The sequence below is a fragment of the Saccostrea echinata genome, unplaced genomic scaffold (genome assembly GCF_033153115.1).
Source record: "Saccostrea echinata isolate AGI-Se365-2 ecotype Australia unplaced genomic scaffold, CSIRO_AGI_Sech_v1 ptg000045l, whole genome shotgun sequence".
Lineage (NCBI taxonomy): Eukaryota > Metazoa > Mollusca > Bivalvia > Ostreida > Ostreidae > Saccostrea > Saccostrea echinata.
In genome coordinates, this window is record NW_026889794.1 from 2,240,001 (window position 1) to 2,252,407 (window position 12,407).

Below are 12,407 nucleotides of genomic sequence, written 5' to 3' on the forward strand. Positions count from 1 at the left end.
AAAATCCCTTTAGGTTTTTTGGTTAGATTTCAACTGCCTTAATTCCATCAATATGGATGCAAAAATAAAAAATATTATAAAAACATTATAAACTCTAAAAAATGATTTTTCTCTAAAAAGTTTGGTAGATTTTGAAGAATCAGTTGCTGAATTCCTTGCTTCCCTCCATATACACACTATGTGAGGAGACTTCTTCCCTTCCACTTGGCCCACCCTCTTCTCTATGACCCCCTCCTCACCTTCTTCTATAATCACTTCCATTACACCCTTCCCCTCCATTTCAATCTCCACTTTCCCTCAGACTTTACAACTCACCATTGTCGCTGTCTTCGTCCGATTCTACCGTCATTCCCCTGGCAAGAGAGAACACCTTCTCCTCTACTGCCCTCTGTGTGGCACTTTTTGGTCTCACTTAAAAATATACAAATATGTGGTATAAAATAATTATAACAGGTATTTTAAAGAAAAGACCAGTGCTAATTTCAAGTATATATGTGTAACCATTGTTGGTGTCTGCTTAATTTGAAATGTTTCCATGCAACCATACAGTCAAATATTTCACAAGGCAAAAACTGCAGGTTTATTATACTGATTCAAAAATCAACTTTTTCATCTTCAAACTGGGTTTTATTTTTAGATACTGGTTCCCTTACCGACAGGTTTATAGACAGCCCCATCTCCATCACCGCTGTCATACAGCTCCATCTGTTTGGAGGCGGGCCTATTATTGATTGACAGATTGGCTAGGTCCATCTCCAGAACCCCAGTCTCTTCTAAATTCTCATTCTCTTCAAACTGAGTTAAAAAGAATTTCCTGCAAAGAATGCAATAATTCTTTTTCAGCTCTTGGGAATTATTACATTTAAAATCTAAGCAATAAGCCAACTGTATAATACACACATGCATTGGGTCTAGTTCACCTCTGTGAACATGCTTATATTTCTCATTTATTTTTTTTTTTAAATGAAAACATTGAACATAATAATGGCAAGTCAGTGTCTTAAATTGAACTTCATCAACCTCATAGTCAATACTCAGCATGTCACAGCTAGATCCTCAGTGCTACATGTAATATTACCTTGAGATCTTTAGGTCCTCTATTTTACATTCAAATAGGTCAGCCATGATTTCCAAATTTCCTTTCTCCAGATCCTCCACCTTTTCTCTCAAAACCGAGGTATCTTGTCTGTGTATGTTAACCTATAAGTAATTTAATACAATACACATATCATTTTCTTAATCATAATGGCATTATTAACAATAATCCATTTTACTGTTTTTGACATGAAAAAAGAAAAGTTTGAGTCTCTGAACTTTAAGTTCTACATGTGTACCAGTATCTAAGTTTTTATAACAGTTGTTGCTCACATTGTTTTGTTTATAATAAAACCTTTCCACATACCTCTCTTGTCAGCCACTCATTATCAAGTACTTCTCGCTGACTGTATTTGTCAAGTTTTGAAATGGCTTTCTGAAATATTTATATAATATATGTTTTTAAGAAAAATGAATTGCACAATGGATAAATGAAGAGTTATTTCCCTTTGAAGATTTCTAGCTAATTATACGGATGCAAACCTGAGTGGCAAGGTCTTTTTGTTTATCTAACATGCTCTCTGTTCGTGATGTGATCTCATTCTTTGCTCTCTCATTGGACTTCTCTAAATGAGCTGATAAAAAAAAAATTTACTTTCCTTTAATTTCATTAAATTCCTGATACTGTGCACTATGTATATATACCCGGTATATGTATTCCAAGCTTTATAAGCTCTCCTAGGATTTGAACTATTTGTAACTTAACAGTTAATTACAATTCAAGACGTAAGGATCAACTCCTTACTCTAGAGCAAATGCTCTAACCCTGCGCCAAGAGGGCGACCTAAATTTTGGTAAGGCACATTTTTGTTAGCCAAGGGTTTCCGATCCGAAATCTAGAGTAGATTTCGGATCGGAAACCCTTGGCTAGCAAAGATGGGTAATACACTGTAACTGTAACGTACACTATCTGAGTAACATACATTAAAATGTATACAATACTAGTAACTTACACGGAATCTTCTGCAATATATGTAACTCATTCACTACACTTCTACAGTAATTGTAACAGTGCCTTGTCATGATGAACTCAATATTCTGTACATTCCAGGTCACTTACTTTTCATTTCCTGGAAGCTAGCCTCCATGTCTTCAATGTCAGCCTCCAGTAGATTGATCCGTTTCTTGTTTTTGTGTTGTTCTACATCGCGGTACTCCTTGCAGTAATCTACATCTTTCTGGACAGCTTTTATTTCCTCCTCCACATCAGTAATCTTCTTCTTTATTCCTATTCAATACCCCAAAACAGGGAAATTATTTCATTGCTCCTTTATACAGACATAAATTTCAAGAGCGTACATACATATACATAATCAGAAAAAAATTAAATACACATTGAAATACCAGTAATGTAAAATCAATCATTTTGACGGTGTCAAATTTTCATGGTTTTCAGGAAAATTTTTGGTTTGTGGGGATTGATTTTATGTTTGAAGAAGTGTAGAGTGGTATGTTACATATTTTATTTTTTTACATTTCATAGAGGACATGAATTCATTGGTCTCTTCATGCCATAAAACAAATAAAATTACCCCACCCTCATGAAAATGAGTGATTTCACAGTGATTCATGAAAAAAAAATTTAATCTTCACCACTGCTTACAAAAATTTTAATGACTGACCCTAAGAGAATACCCCAGTATCTGCCACGTTTGTTAAATGTACATTACATGTTGAGTTTATGTCCTAGGAGCTGTAACTCCACCCAACACCAAAAAATGAAAAAAAAAAAAAAAGAAAGAATAAATTTAAAATATTTGTCATAATTTAAGTCTACTAAAGTGAATAATGAAGAACAGAAATAAAAAAATTAAACAGAAAATAGTTCTTATGAACTTTTGATCAGACCTCAATGATTCTAAAGAATCAATTGACATTGACTTGATCTCAAATCTGAGTTTTATTTCCCCTCTATCTCTCAATGGTCTTTTTTTAGTTACACACAACCCTTACTTTATTTGTCCTTTATCTCTCAAGGCCTTGGTTTTATTAACATATAATCCCTGTTTTATTTCTACTTTATTTTCCAAAGCCTTGGTTTTAAGTTGCCCATATCATCTGTTATTTATACCCTCTATCTCTTTCTCCAGTTCTCTCTGACGATCCCATTTGTCCTTCATACACAAGATGACATCTTCTCTGCGTTTTATTTCCTCGTCTGCAAAATACTGGTCTGCCTTCTTGGCTTGTTCCAGTAAATGTTTAATCAAGACTTCTTGCTCTTCAAGGAGGTTTGCATTCTAAATGTAGGAGGAAAAAAACATTACTAGCTTTCTTAAAAATTAAAAAAAAAATTATGCATGAAAAGAGGGCAATACATGGACTTCAATAATATTTTTGTCAGATGTCAGTTAAGACACCACACATTAATCTAATCTATATCTGTTGGTGTAAGAGTGCAATTGCTTTTAAAGATGCCTTAATCATAAATGTCAATTGCCAGAGGTTTATTTGTCATGACCAGACTCACCAGCACAACTATTTCTTTCTAAGACTGCATTTGGCACAAGACATATTTAAGGGAAACTAAAGACAAGGGACTGCCAGGTCTTGACACTACCACAAAGGCAGAAATTAAAGAAGTTGAAAATATGAGTACTGTCTTTGTCATCACACCCTGATGATGATCAAAATGTTTTGACATAGCTTGGCCACTGATGGTAATGCACTGTATAAATATAGCAATAAATAGAATATGAAGAACACTAGGATTTGCATTGTGTTAAAAGTCTCCTTAGTTTTACTCCTTATTGAAAGTCTAATCAGCTTGTTACTACTCACCCGATCTGAAAGCTTTTTGTTTTTCTCCTCCCATCCTCTAGTTTCATACATTACATCTTCAAGTTTCTTTTCAATTATTCCTATTCTGAAAAATTAATTCAAGGTTTGATGAAAATTTTACCTTTAATGATTCTGTGATGGGTTCTATTCTCTGAATTATGAACTGTGATCCACTTTTTCGGGGCTATAGAAGCAACTTGATACTGGTCATTTTGTAAATTGCCTTATCAAATATCATTTTTTTTTCATTGTGCAAAATATTACTTGGTTGAAAAGATAAAACATTTATCTTATTGATTTAAAAAAAAAAGAGGTCTGTACAATGAAAGTAAACTCATACTGGTAGCCTAATATTGCCTCTTTAGCTGTCATCTGGGGTTCCTTGCTCTTCTTTCCTCCTTTCTTTCCCTTTTTCCCTCCTCCCCCTTTCTTTCCTTTCTTTTTACCCATTGTGGTCACAGTAGATAAAAAATTCTGAAATATTAATTAATAATAATATCATTGACGCTGAAAAATAAAGCTGTGGGGTTTAGGATTGGTCCATATGCCATTTTCTGATTTACAAAATTTTTAAAATGGCACAATTTTTTGTGCTTGCTTTTACCATCCACACTATTTGATTTACAATCTTCTTTAAAAAGCAAGATGGCTGACTTTTTTTTTATTATCAGACAACCACAAAATAAAAAAGTATGTATCGAAAGACATTTTTTTCCCAATGAATTTCCTGTGGTTGGATATAGAATATTAATTAATTGACGACAATGCAAAATATAATTTACACAACAAATGGTGCTTTATACAGAAATCAGTCAAATGCTCTACAGTGTTTTACTCGAATTCTTTTTCTCTATTTATTACATGTGTATGTTCCATTATTTTTACTCAGAGAGAAAATCTTTCTCCAACCAAATCATGCACATAGCCTCGATGCTAGTTTTATCAAGTTCAGTCTATATGTCTGTATTGTAAATTTACTTTATGATTAAGAGCTTTAAACTATTAGTCTACAAATTCATAAGAAGATTTCGGATCTCAGGGAAAAAATAGCCCATTTAAAATTGTAAAAATGACGAAGAGATAACTCGGGAAAAGAACAAATGTCAATATGACAGTCAAATGTAGCGATAAAATTCTAAAATATAGTGACGAACTATGTAAATAAAAGTATGATGTGTCTAAATACAATAGTTTTGAACGAATGTTTGTCTCCTTGAATCATATCTTGAACACAGCCTTACCCTTGTAGTACAAAAAGGTGAGACGTGAGTTAGGTAGCACTTGCTTTTCCCACCATTTTGTTTTGATTAGCAACATTGAATAAAGCTATTTCGTTATTTTCGTATTTGGCCTACACTAAGTCGTTCATTTATTGCTTCGTTCTTAAGTTTTTTGTTTTTGTTTTTTGTTGTTTTTTTTTTTGTTTCGAAATACGTACAAGCAAAGGGATGTAACAAATAAAGTTGCAGGTTAAAATACACAAAATTTCGATTTGCACATAGAAAGGCCTTCAATATATATGCATTTAAATGAACGAACAAATTAGACATTTACTTTGTATCAAAATTGTGTTATTTTGAAGAATTTGCTTTTATCCGATTATTTAAGCATTTTCCCCTTTTTGCTTGACTGGAATTGGACATATTTCCTTTGCTAAATTTGCACACACATTCTTCATGCAACAAAAATGTTGCTCCGTGCTCGATGTTATATATTTTCTTTATCATTTATTTCATCCTTCTTTATTTCAATCTTCTTAATTTAACCGGTCACGGTACAGTAGCCTAGTGGTAGGGCGTATGCTTCGTGATCGGGAAGCCCAAGTTCGATTCTCGTTCGCCGCTAAGTAGTGACTGTTCCTTCGCCAAGAGCCCAGCATCAGAAGTGAAAGTCACGGGTCTTTCGGATGAGACCTTAAAAACCGAGGTCGATCCCGTGTCACAGTAGGCGTTGGCACGATAAGGAACCCTCACTGTAATCTCAGATTACAGCTCAGCTGAGATTACCCTCACTGCTCAATAGCCTTGAGTGCCGAGTATAGGTCTAAATTTGAAGCCCTTCACCGGTATATGGTGACGTCTCTATATGAGTGAAATATTCCCGAATGAGAGGTAAAACAACATACAATCAATCAATCAATCAATCATTCTCAAAGGCGAATCCATATATGTAGTCGGGGGAAGACGGGCTGGAGGTCAACGAACTAGGATTTTCACTGTCGAGATTAAGCTATAATAAAACTTTTGACGTCCTCCGCTTACAAATAAATCATATACATAATCGCAAAACCTTTTTCTTGTTAAGATGTATACATTAAGAAACCATTTTTCAACCCATTGTAAAGTGTTAATTAGATTTTTAATACTTGGTACATTCCCTCTTTGCCAAGAAATTGCATTTATATTTGCAAAGTTTTTGTTCCCATTCCTTTCATATTTTTAACTGCTTTTTTTTTAAACTTGATCCCCCCCCCCCCCCCCAAGAAAAAATCTGAAGTAGTATATATATTTGTTTTGTTGGGTAGATATAAAGACATTACTGAATAAAGTACAGACAAAGGCATTTGACTTAATATATATATTTTTTTCTTATGAAAAAAATGTATATGCTCAAAACTAATAAATCTCGGTAGGGGTTATATTTTTGCTGTAAGGAATACAAAAATTCGCCAATTAAGTTCCTGTGTGTAAAGAGTCAAGTGAGGGAGACCTGTACGTATACTAACTAATAGACGCACGATTTATTTCTGTATGAACAATTTCCAAAAAGTCTAAAACCTGTCACCGACCAGATTAAAATGCGAAATTCGTTCAATTTTAATCCCACCGTGAAGTAGTCACTTAGTATTCACTACGGAATAGAACTCTATTGGGGGAAATACGGATAAATATCAGCAACCATTTGATGCTAAACGTTAAGTGTGACACGTTTAAAAATAGCGGAAAGGATCGAGGTATCAAAAAAGAGACATAACACATAAAATAGTAAAATCGAGGAAAAGCAGTGTGAAATAGTCGCGGAAAAGCAACCAGGTTGCAAAAATAAAATTGCGGAAAAGCAGGATGGTCAGCATAGTACCTTGGTCAAATTATATTAGCTTAATATACATGATATAATACCAAATATAAAGCTCCGAATGTAACTCCACCGCGTTTCCTTTTTTTATACCCCCACTTGAAAAGCGGGGGGGGGGGGGGTAGTGATGGGGGTGTCCGTCCGTCATGCTGAGCTCACAAAATGATACCCCCGCCCGTTGCGGATAAGAGATGGGTACCCCAAAGCGTAACGGACGGACGGACAGACAGACAGACGATACGCAGCGTTTGACCATAGAAAGACTACTAGGTGACATGTTAGACATTAATTTTGCTTGATATCTGTGAGACAGCTAGGTCTCCATCGCTGTTGCAACTTCTCTAGCTGACAACCATCGGTAACCGCCAACCAAGGTGTGCAATCGGTTTCGGGAAATTAATTTGCGTGTAAGAGGGCCATTTGAGGGGGTAATATTGAAAGACGACACTGGCAAATTCGACTGCAGTGGGCAAGATGGCAGATTGGCTCGTGTAGATGAGGCAGATCTCGTGTTTGCAGATGAAAATAGAGTGGTGCGTTAGCAGTTTTGTCTAGTGGATATAGTGATATGGAGTTCATTAACTATGGGAGATTTATAACCTCGAATCAATGCTTTATTTCTTTATTATCACAGAGCAATAAATTAATTAACTTCCTAGCGTAGTTATACACGCACTCGTGATATTTGTGCTAAAATAATCTGCAAATCATGCAAAAATGTGATAGTCACAACTATCTTAATGAAGTAATATAATATTCGATCAATGCTATATTATTCTTTATATCATCTCAACGCAATCGAAAAACAATTAATTTATTTCCTTGCGCGATTATACATTCACTGTTATAAAAATATATGCAGTTCATATAAGAAAGTTGATAGTGCGGAGGGGCATTGATTTCGATTCTGTTTATTATAGAATTTCGAATTATCAGGCCGCAGTTTACGAGTATAAATGTGTTTTTATGTAGGTGCGTACCTAATTGTCCCTCAGAAACTTTTACTCAAAACAAAATTAAGAGATCTACCAGTGACCTATATACTAAATATATAGGTCCCTGGATCTACTGACTGACTTTCAAAAGACATTGATGGAAGACGGCAACATCCAAGTTTCACTGTTCAAAGAAAACTAAAAGGTTGGGGTCAAGTGGAAACTACATCTCAGTGTTTAAGACCATGTATGCATGCAGACAATTTACGATGAAAAAGAAAAATCAGGGCTCTACAAAAAGGGGAAGAAAGGTAGGAAGGAGTAAAAGAAATATTTATGGTCCCTCCTTCCCACACACAAACACGCCCCCACACATTTTCTTGTTGTTAACACCGCTGTAGAGATAGAGTAGACACTACCACTAGTATTCACCGTATGTGAAAAATAGCGATATGTCCAAATTTTGGGTGGCATAAAGTTTGAACTTGCACGGAAAAGTGCTTGTTTTTGTATTATGTTCCATATGACTTTAATTATTATTATTTTTTTTAATGTAAAATGAAAATCTTTTAAAAATGAATTTTCTATGAAAAAACTTCATTGCAGAGATTTACACTTTTGAATATGTTAATTATACGTTGTATATACATAACGTATTTGAAATGTTCTATGCACGGTGCATTTGAGGGGAGGTGTTGGATGGGGGTTGATGCTTGAAGTATATGTTGCCAGCTTTTGTGCATTTGAGTTATTCAAATTGTATGATTAATAAATGTATTTTATAAATATTTCTACCTAAATTGTTTGTGTCCTACTGGAATCCTTTAAGGAAAGATGCTACAATCAAACTTAAAAAATCATGAACGTTGCAACTACGATGTAAATGTATGGTTAAATAAGTGAACTGAATAAATTTAGTAGCTTTAAGTTTCATTTTTCTTTGAAATTTCTCAAAAATGTCTTATAATGAGATAAAAAAAATTGTTTGGATTTATACTGACAAAACGGAAGAAATTTAAACAACATGGAAAGCCTACAATTTCTTAATATGTTTTAAAGAGATTTAATGTATGCATCATAATCATTTACGACCAAAATAAGTTCAAAAAAATATATATACCAATCTATGCATCCAATTTTTTTCATTGTAGTAGCATATGTGCCCTTAAGTAGGCTAACCTGACTTTAATCAACAATTTAAATGCAAATGCATAGACAGAAATATCTTTAAATCCTGCTTTAAAGGTCTCGGAGGGCGATCAATTGCAATCAGTGTGTATATATAAAGTTTATAACGTAGACATAAAATTATGCTTTTCATACAGATTTCCATCTACATGTAATTAACAAGGGACCTCTTATTCTAGCTGCTCATTTCTTTCATCTAATAGGACTGATTGTATCCTGTTGTAACATTTGGCCTGTAATTAAAACAAGAGACCCATGGGCGGTAATGCTTACCCGAGTCACCTTGGCCTTACTGTTCTTTAGATAATGTTCCCCTTTAAGTTCCTTTGAAAAATTTTGACCCCATAGTTTGGCCCCATCCTAACCGGGTTAAGGTGTAACCACAAGTACTTGTGGGCAGGACCCCCCCCCCCCCCCGATATTTAACCCCAGGGCTTGTTGGACATTTTTTTCACAAATTATATTTATTACACTTATTCATGATGTGTACCATAGGAAAAAAAACATGAAAACCCAAAAATAATCGTTCCACACAAAAATACCTCACTATACATTAATGAATGTACTAACCCCCCCCCCCCCCCCCGAACACTTAAAAAATATGCTATACGTGTCAGGTAGTGAGTTCAAGAATACGCACACAATGTTAACAGATAGAAAATACTGTCTTCATCCGTTTCCCTGTTTCAATATTACCGTTCTTTAAGAGGTCAGAAAATGTTTCATAACTATTCCTCTTATTTATTAGATCCACTCGGTATTTATACGTTAGTACACAATTTCTCTTCCGAAAATAGGCTATGATTAATTAACGCTCGTTCCATAACGGTTTTACATTTTTTATTGTAGTTGAGTCACTGTTGTGTAAGCGTTATAGTTATATAAATTCTGCCGACTTCCAAATCAATGAAAAGCAACTCAGCATGACGCACGTTGGCAGAGAAATGAAACCATGCATGAGTCTGCAAACTAGCATATATTTTATCATGAATTTGTAGAAAAAAAAACAACAAAGGCGGTCAATGAATAATTTAACCACGTCTGATTAAATTCATGCAAACATTAACAGATCAGTGTATACAGTTAAATAAACAAACCTACCTTGGTTTTATTGATTTATCTTACAGCTATTTTATTAAGGGCATATGTAATTCAATTCTCATGCTGTTTTGTATTTAATGTATTACGGGTATCTTTAATTCAATTCTCATGCTGTTTTTGTCTGTACGCTAGTGATGTTACAAATTTGATATTCTGTTGCATCTTAAGGAGACCAAAACGGATCTGAGCAAAATAAATCATTGAAAAAAAAGAATGATTCGAGAAACTCTATGTCTTAAAAACTTATCTTGTAAAGAAATAGTAATAAAACGAAAGAAAACTGTGATTCATAATTTATTTTATTAAGTACAGTTTTTTAAAATATTTTGCATCTTAAGGAGACCAACGGTTTTGAGCAAAATAAATCATTGCAAAAAGTTATTTAAACCACAAGCCCATGGGCCACAACGCTCACCTGAGTCAATATGGCCCTGTTCTTCATCATCAGCAGATGTTTTCCCATGTATTCCTATGTAAAACTTTGATATCCCCATTGTGCCCCCTCCTACCCCGAGTGTCATGATTCGAACAAACTTGTTTCTACACTACCTGAGGATGCTTCCATATCAGCATGATCATGGCTTTACTGTTCTTGAGAAGATGATTTTTTGGAGATCTTTTCCTATATATTCCTATTAAAACTTTGACCCCCCTCCCCCATTGTAGCCCCATCCTACCCCGGTGGTCATGATTTGAACATTAAACTTATAATCTACACTGCCTGAAGATGCTTCCATTTCAATATGACTTATTATGGCTTTGCTCTTCTTGAGAAGAGGATTTTTTTTTTTAAATATTTTTTTCTATATATTCCTATCTAAAACTTTGATCCCCCATTGTGTCCCCACCCTACCCCGACGGTCAAGATTTGAACAAACTTGAATTTACACTACCTGAGGATGTTTCCATATCAATATGACTAATCATGGCCTTGCTGTTCTTGAGAAGACATATTTCAAGATTTTTTTCATATTCCTATGTAAAAATTTGTTCCCCCTTGTGTCCCACCTACCTCCGAGGGTCTTGATTTGTACAAATTTGAATCTATGTAATGAAGGTTTCACAGAAATTTCAACTTCTTCGGCCTAATGGTTCTTGAGAAGAAAGATAAAAGATGCCACCAAATTTTCACTAATTCTTAATGATATCCCCTTGAAAGAGGGTGTGTCCCTTCATTTGAACAAACTTGAATCCCGTTTGGTTGAAGTTGGCCCAATAGTTCTGGAGAAGAAGTTGAAAATGCGAAAAGTTTACAAGACAGACGGACTGACAGATAGGCGACAGACAAAATGTAATCAGAAAAGCTCACTTGAGCTCTCAGCTCAGGTGAACTTAAAATGAATGAAGTTTGAAATTTCTTTCTATTAGTTTTGCAATACTCTCAGAATGCTTGCATCGAGTTGGTTTATTTCATTTTCAACATAAGTGTTATTATCTGTCTGGTATTTCTCTGGGAAAAAAGTTGAAAGACAGAAAAGCGCAAACATACATACCGGTATAGTACTAGTGTTCATTTTCACACACATCCACTCCCACCCCCGCCCGCAATATCCAAAGCCGCTTTCTCGTTGAACATTATTATACAGGAAAATATTATTTGATTAAAAAATCCAAATAAATAAATAAATAATAAAGTTTTATGAACAACCCAGAAATGATTTCATCTCCCCTTTTACCTTCGCTGGCTGAGTGATCTGATCCGCTTCTCACAAACCTGTCTTCCCACAAATTTTTATTAAAATAGAAACACCAAATTTTCTATTTTAATAAAAATTGTGGGAAGACATAAGGATTAAAATCACTAGCGAAGATAATGCCCTTTGAGCCTTAGACTGTTGGGAAGTAAAGCTATAAAAAATCGAGTAAATCATGTGACTTAGGGTACATGTAACTTATTAATTTTCTAGAGTGTTAAATAAAACATTGGAGCTTCATGTAAAATCTAGAATGACCAGTTGCGAAGTATCGCATTATACACGTACAAAGAAATGAAAGCTATTTCTCTTGCTTATGTCGCCACGAGAGAAAATTTTTGTTTATACTTTAGACTTTAAAATTTTCAAATATTTCAGCTGAATTAATGTATTTTACATTAATTACCACAAAATTAAAAAAAAAAAGAAATTAAAATCTACACGTACAATCCATATTGTTCTTTTCTGCATTGCAATATTGTGCGCAATGGGTCAGGAGTGCTTTTAATTCATCTACATGTACATGTAGGTCTGTTCT

At 34.4% G+C, this 12,407-nt stretch overlaps 1 protein-coding gene across 1 annotated transcript in view; it reads right to left on the minus strand.

Annotated features, from left to right (window-relative positions):
• The window catches only part of LOC133201551 (coiled-coil domain-containing protein 83-like), a 5,350-nt gene extending 1,000 nt beyond the window's left edge, over positions 1-4,350 (minus strand). The window contains exons 1-9 of the mRNA XM_061337353.1: positions 4,217-4,350; positions 3,877-3,961; positions 3,167-3,335; positions 2,156-2,323; positions 1,579-1,670; positions 1,403-1,471; positions 1,079-1,200; positions 654-814; positions 316-411 (exon numbers count right to left, since the gene is read on the minus strand). Coding sequence (XP_061193337.1) covers positions 316-411; positions 654-814; positions 1,079-1,200; positions 1,403-1,471; positions 1,579-1,670; positions 2,156-2,323; positions 3,167-3,335; positions 3,877-3,961; positions 4,217-4,326 — 1,072 coding nt within the window. The 5' untranslated portion in view covers positions 4,327-4,350. The remainder of the gene's footprint in view (positions 1-315; positions 412-653; positions 815-1,078; positions 1,201-1,402; positions 1,472-1,578; positions 1,671-2,155; positions 2,324-3,166; positions 3,336-3,876; positions 3,962-4,216) is intronic.
• Positions 4,351-12,407: the final 8,057 nt, after the last annotated feature.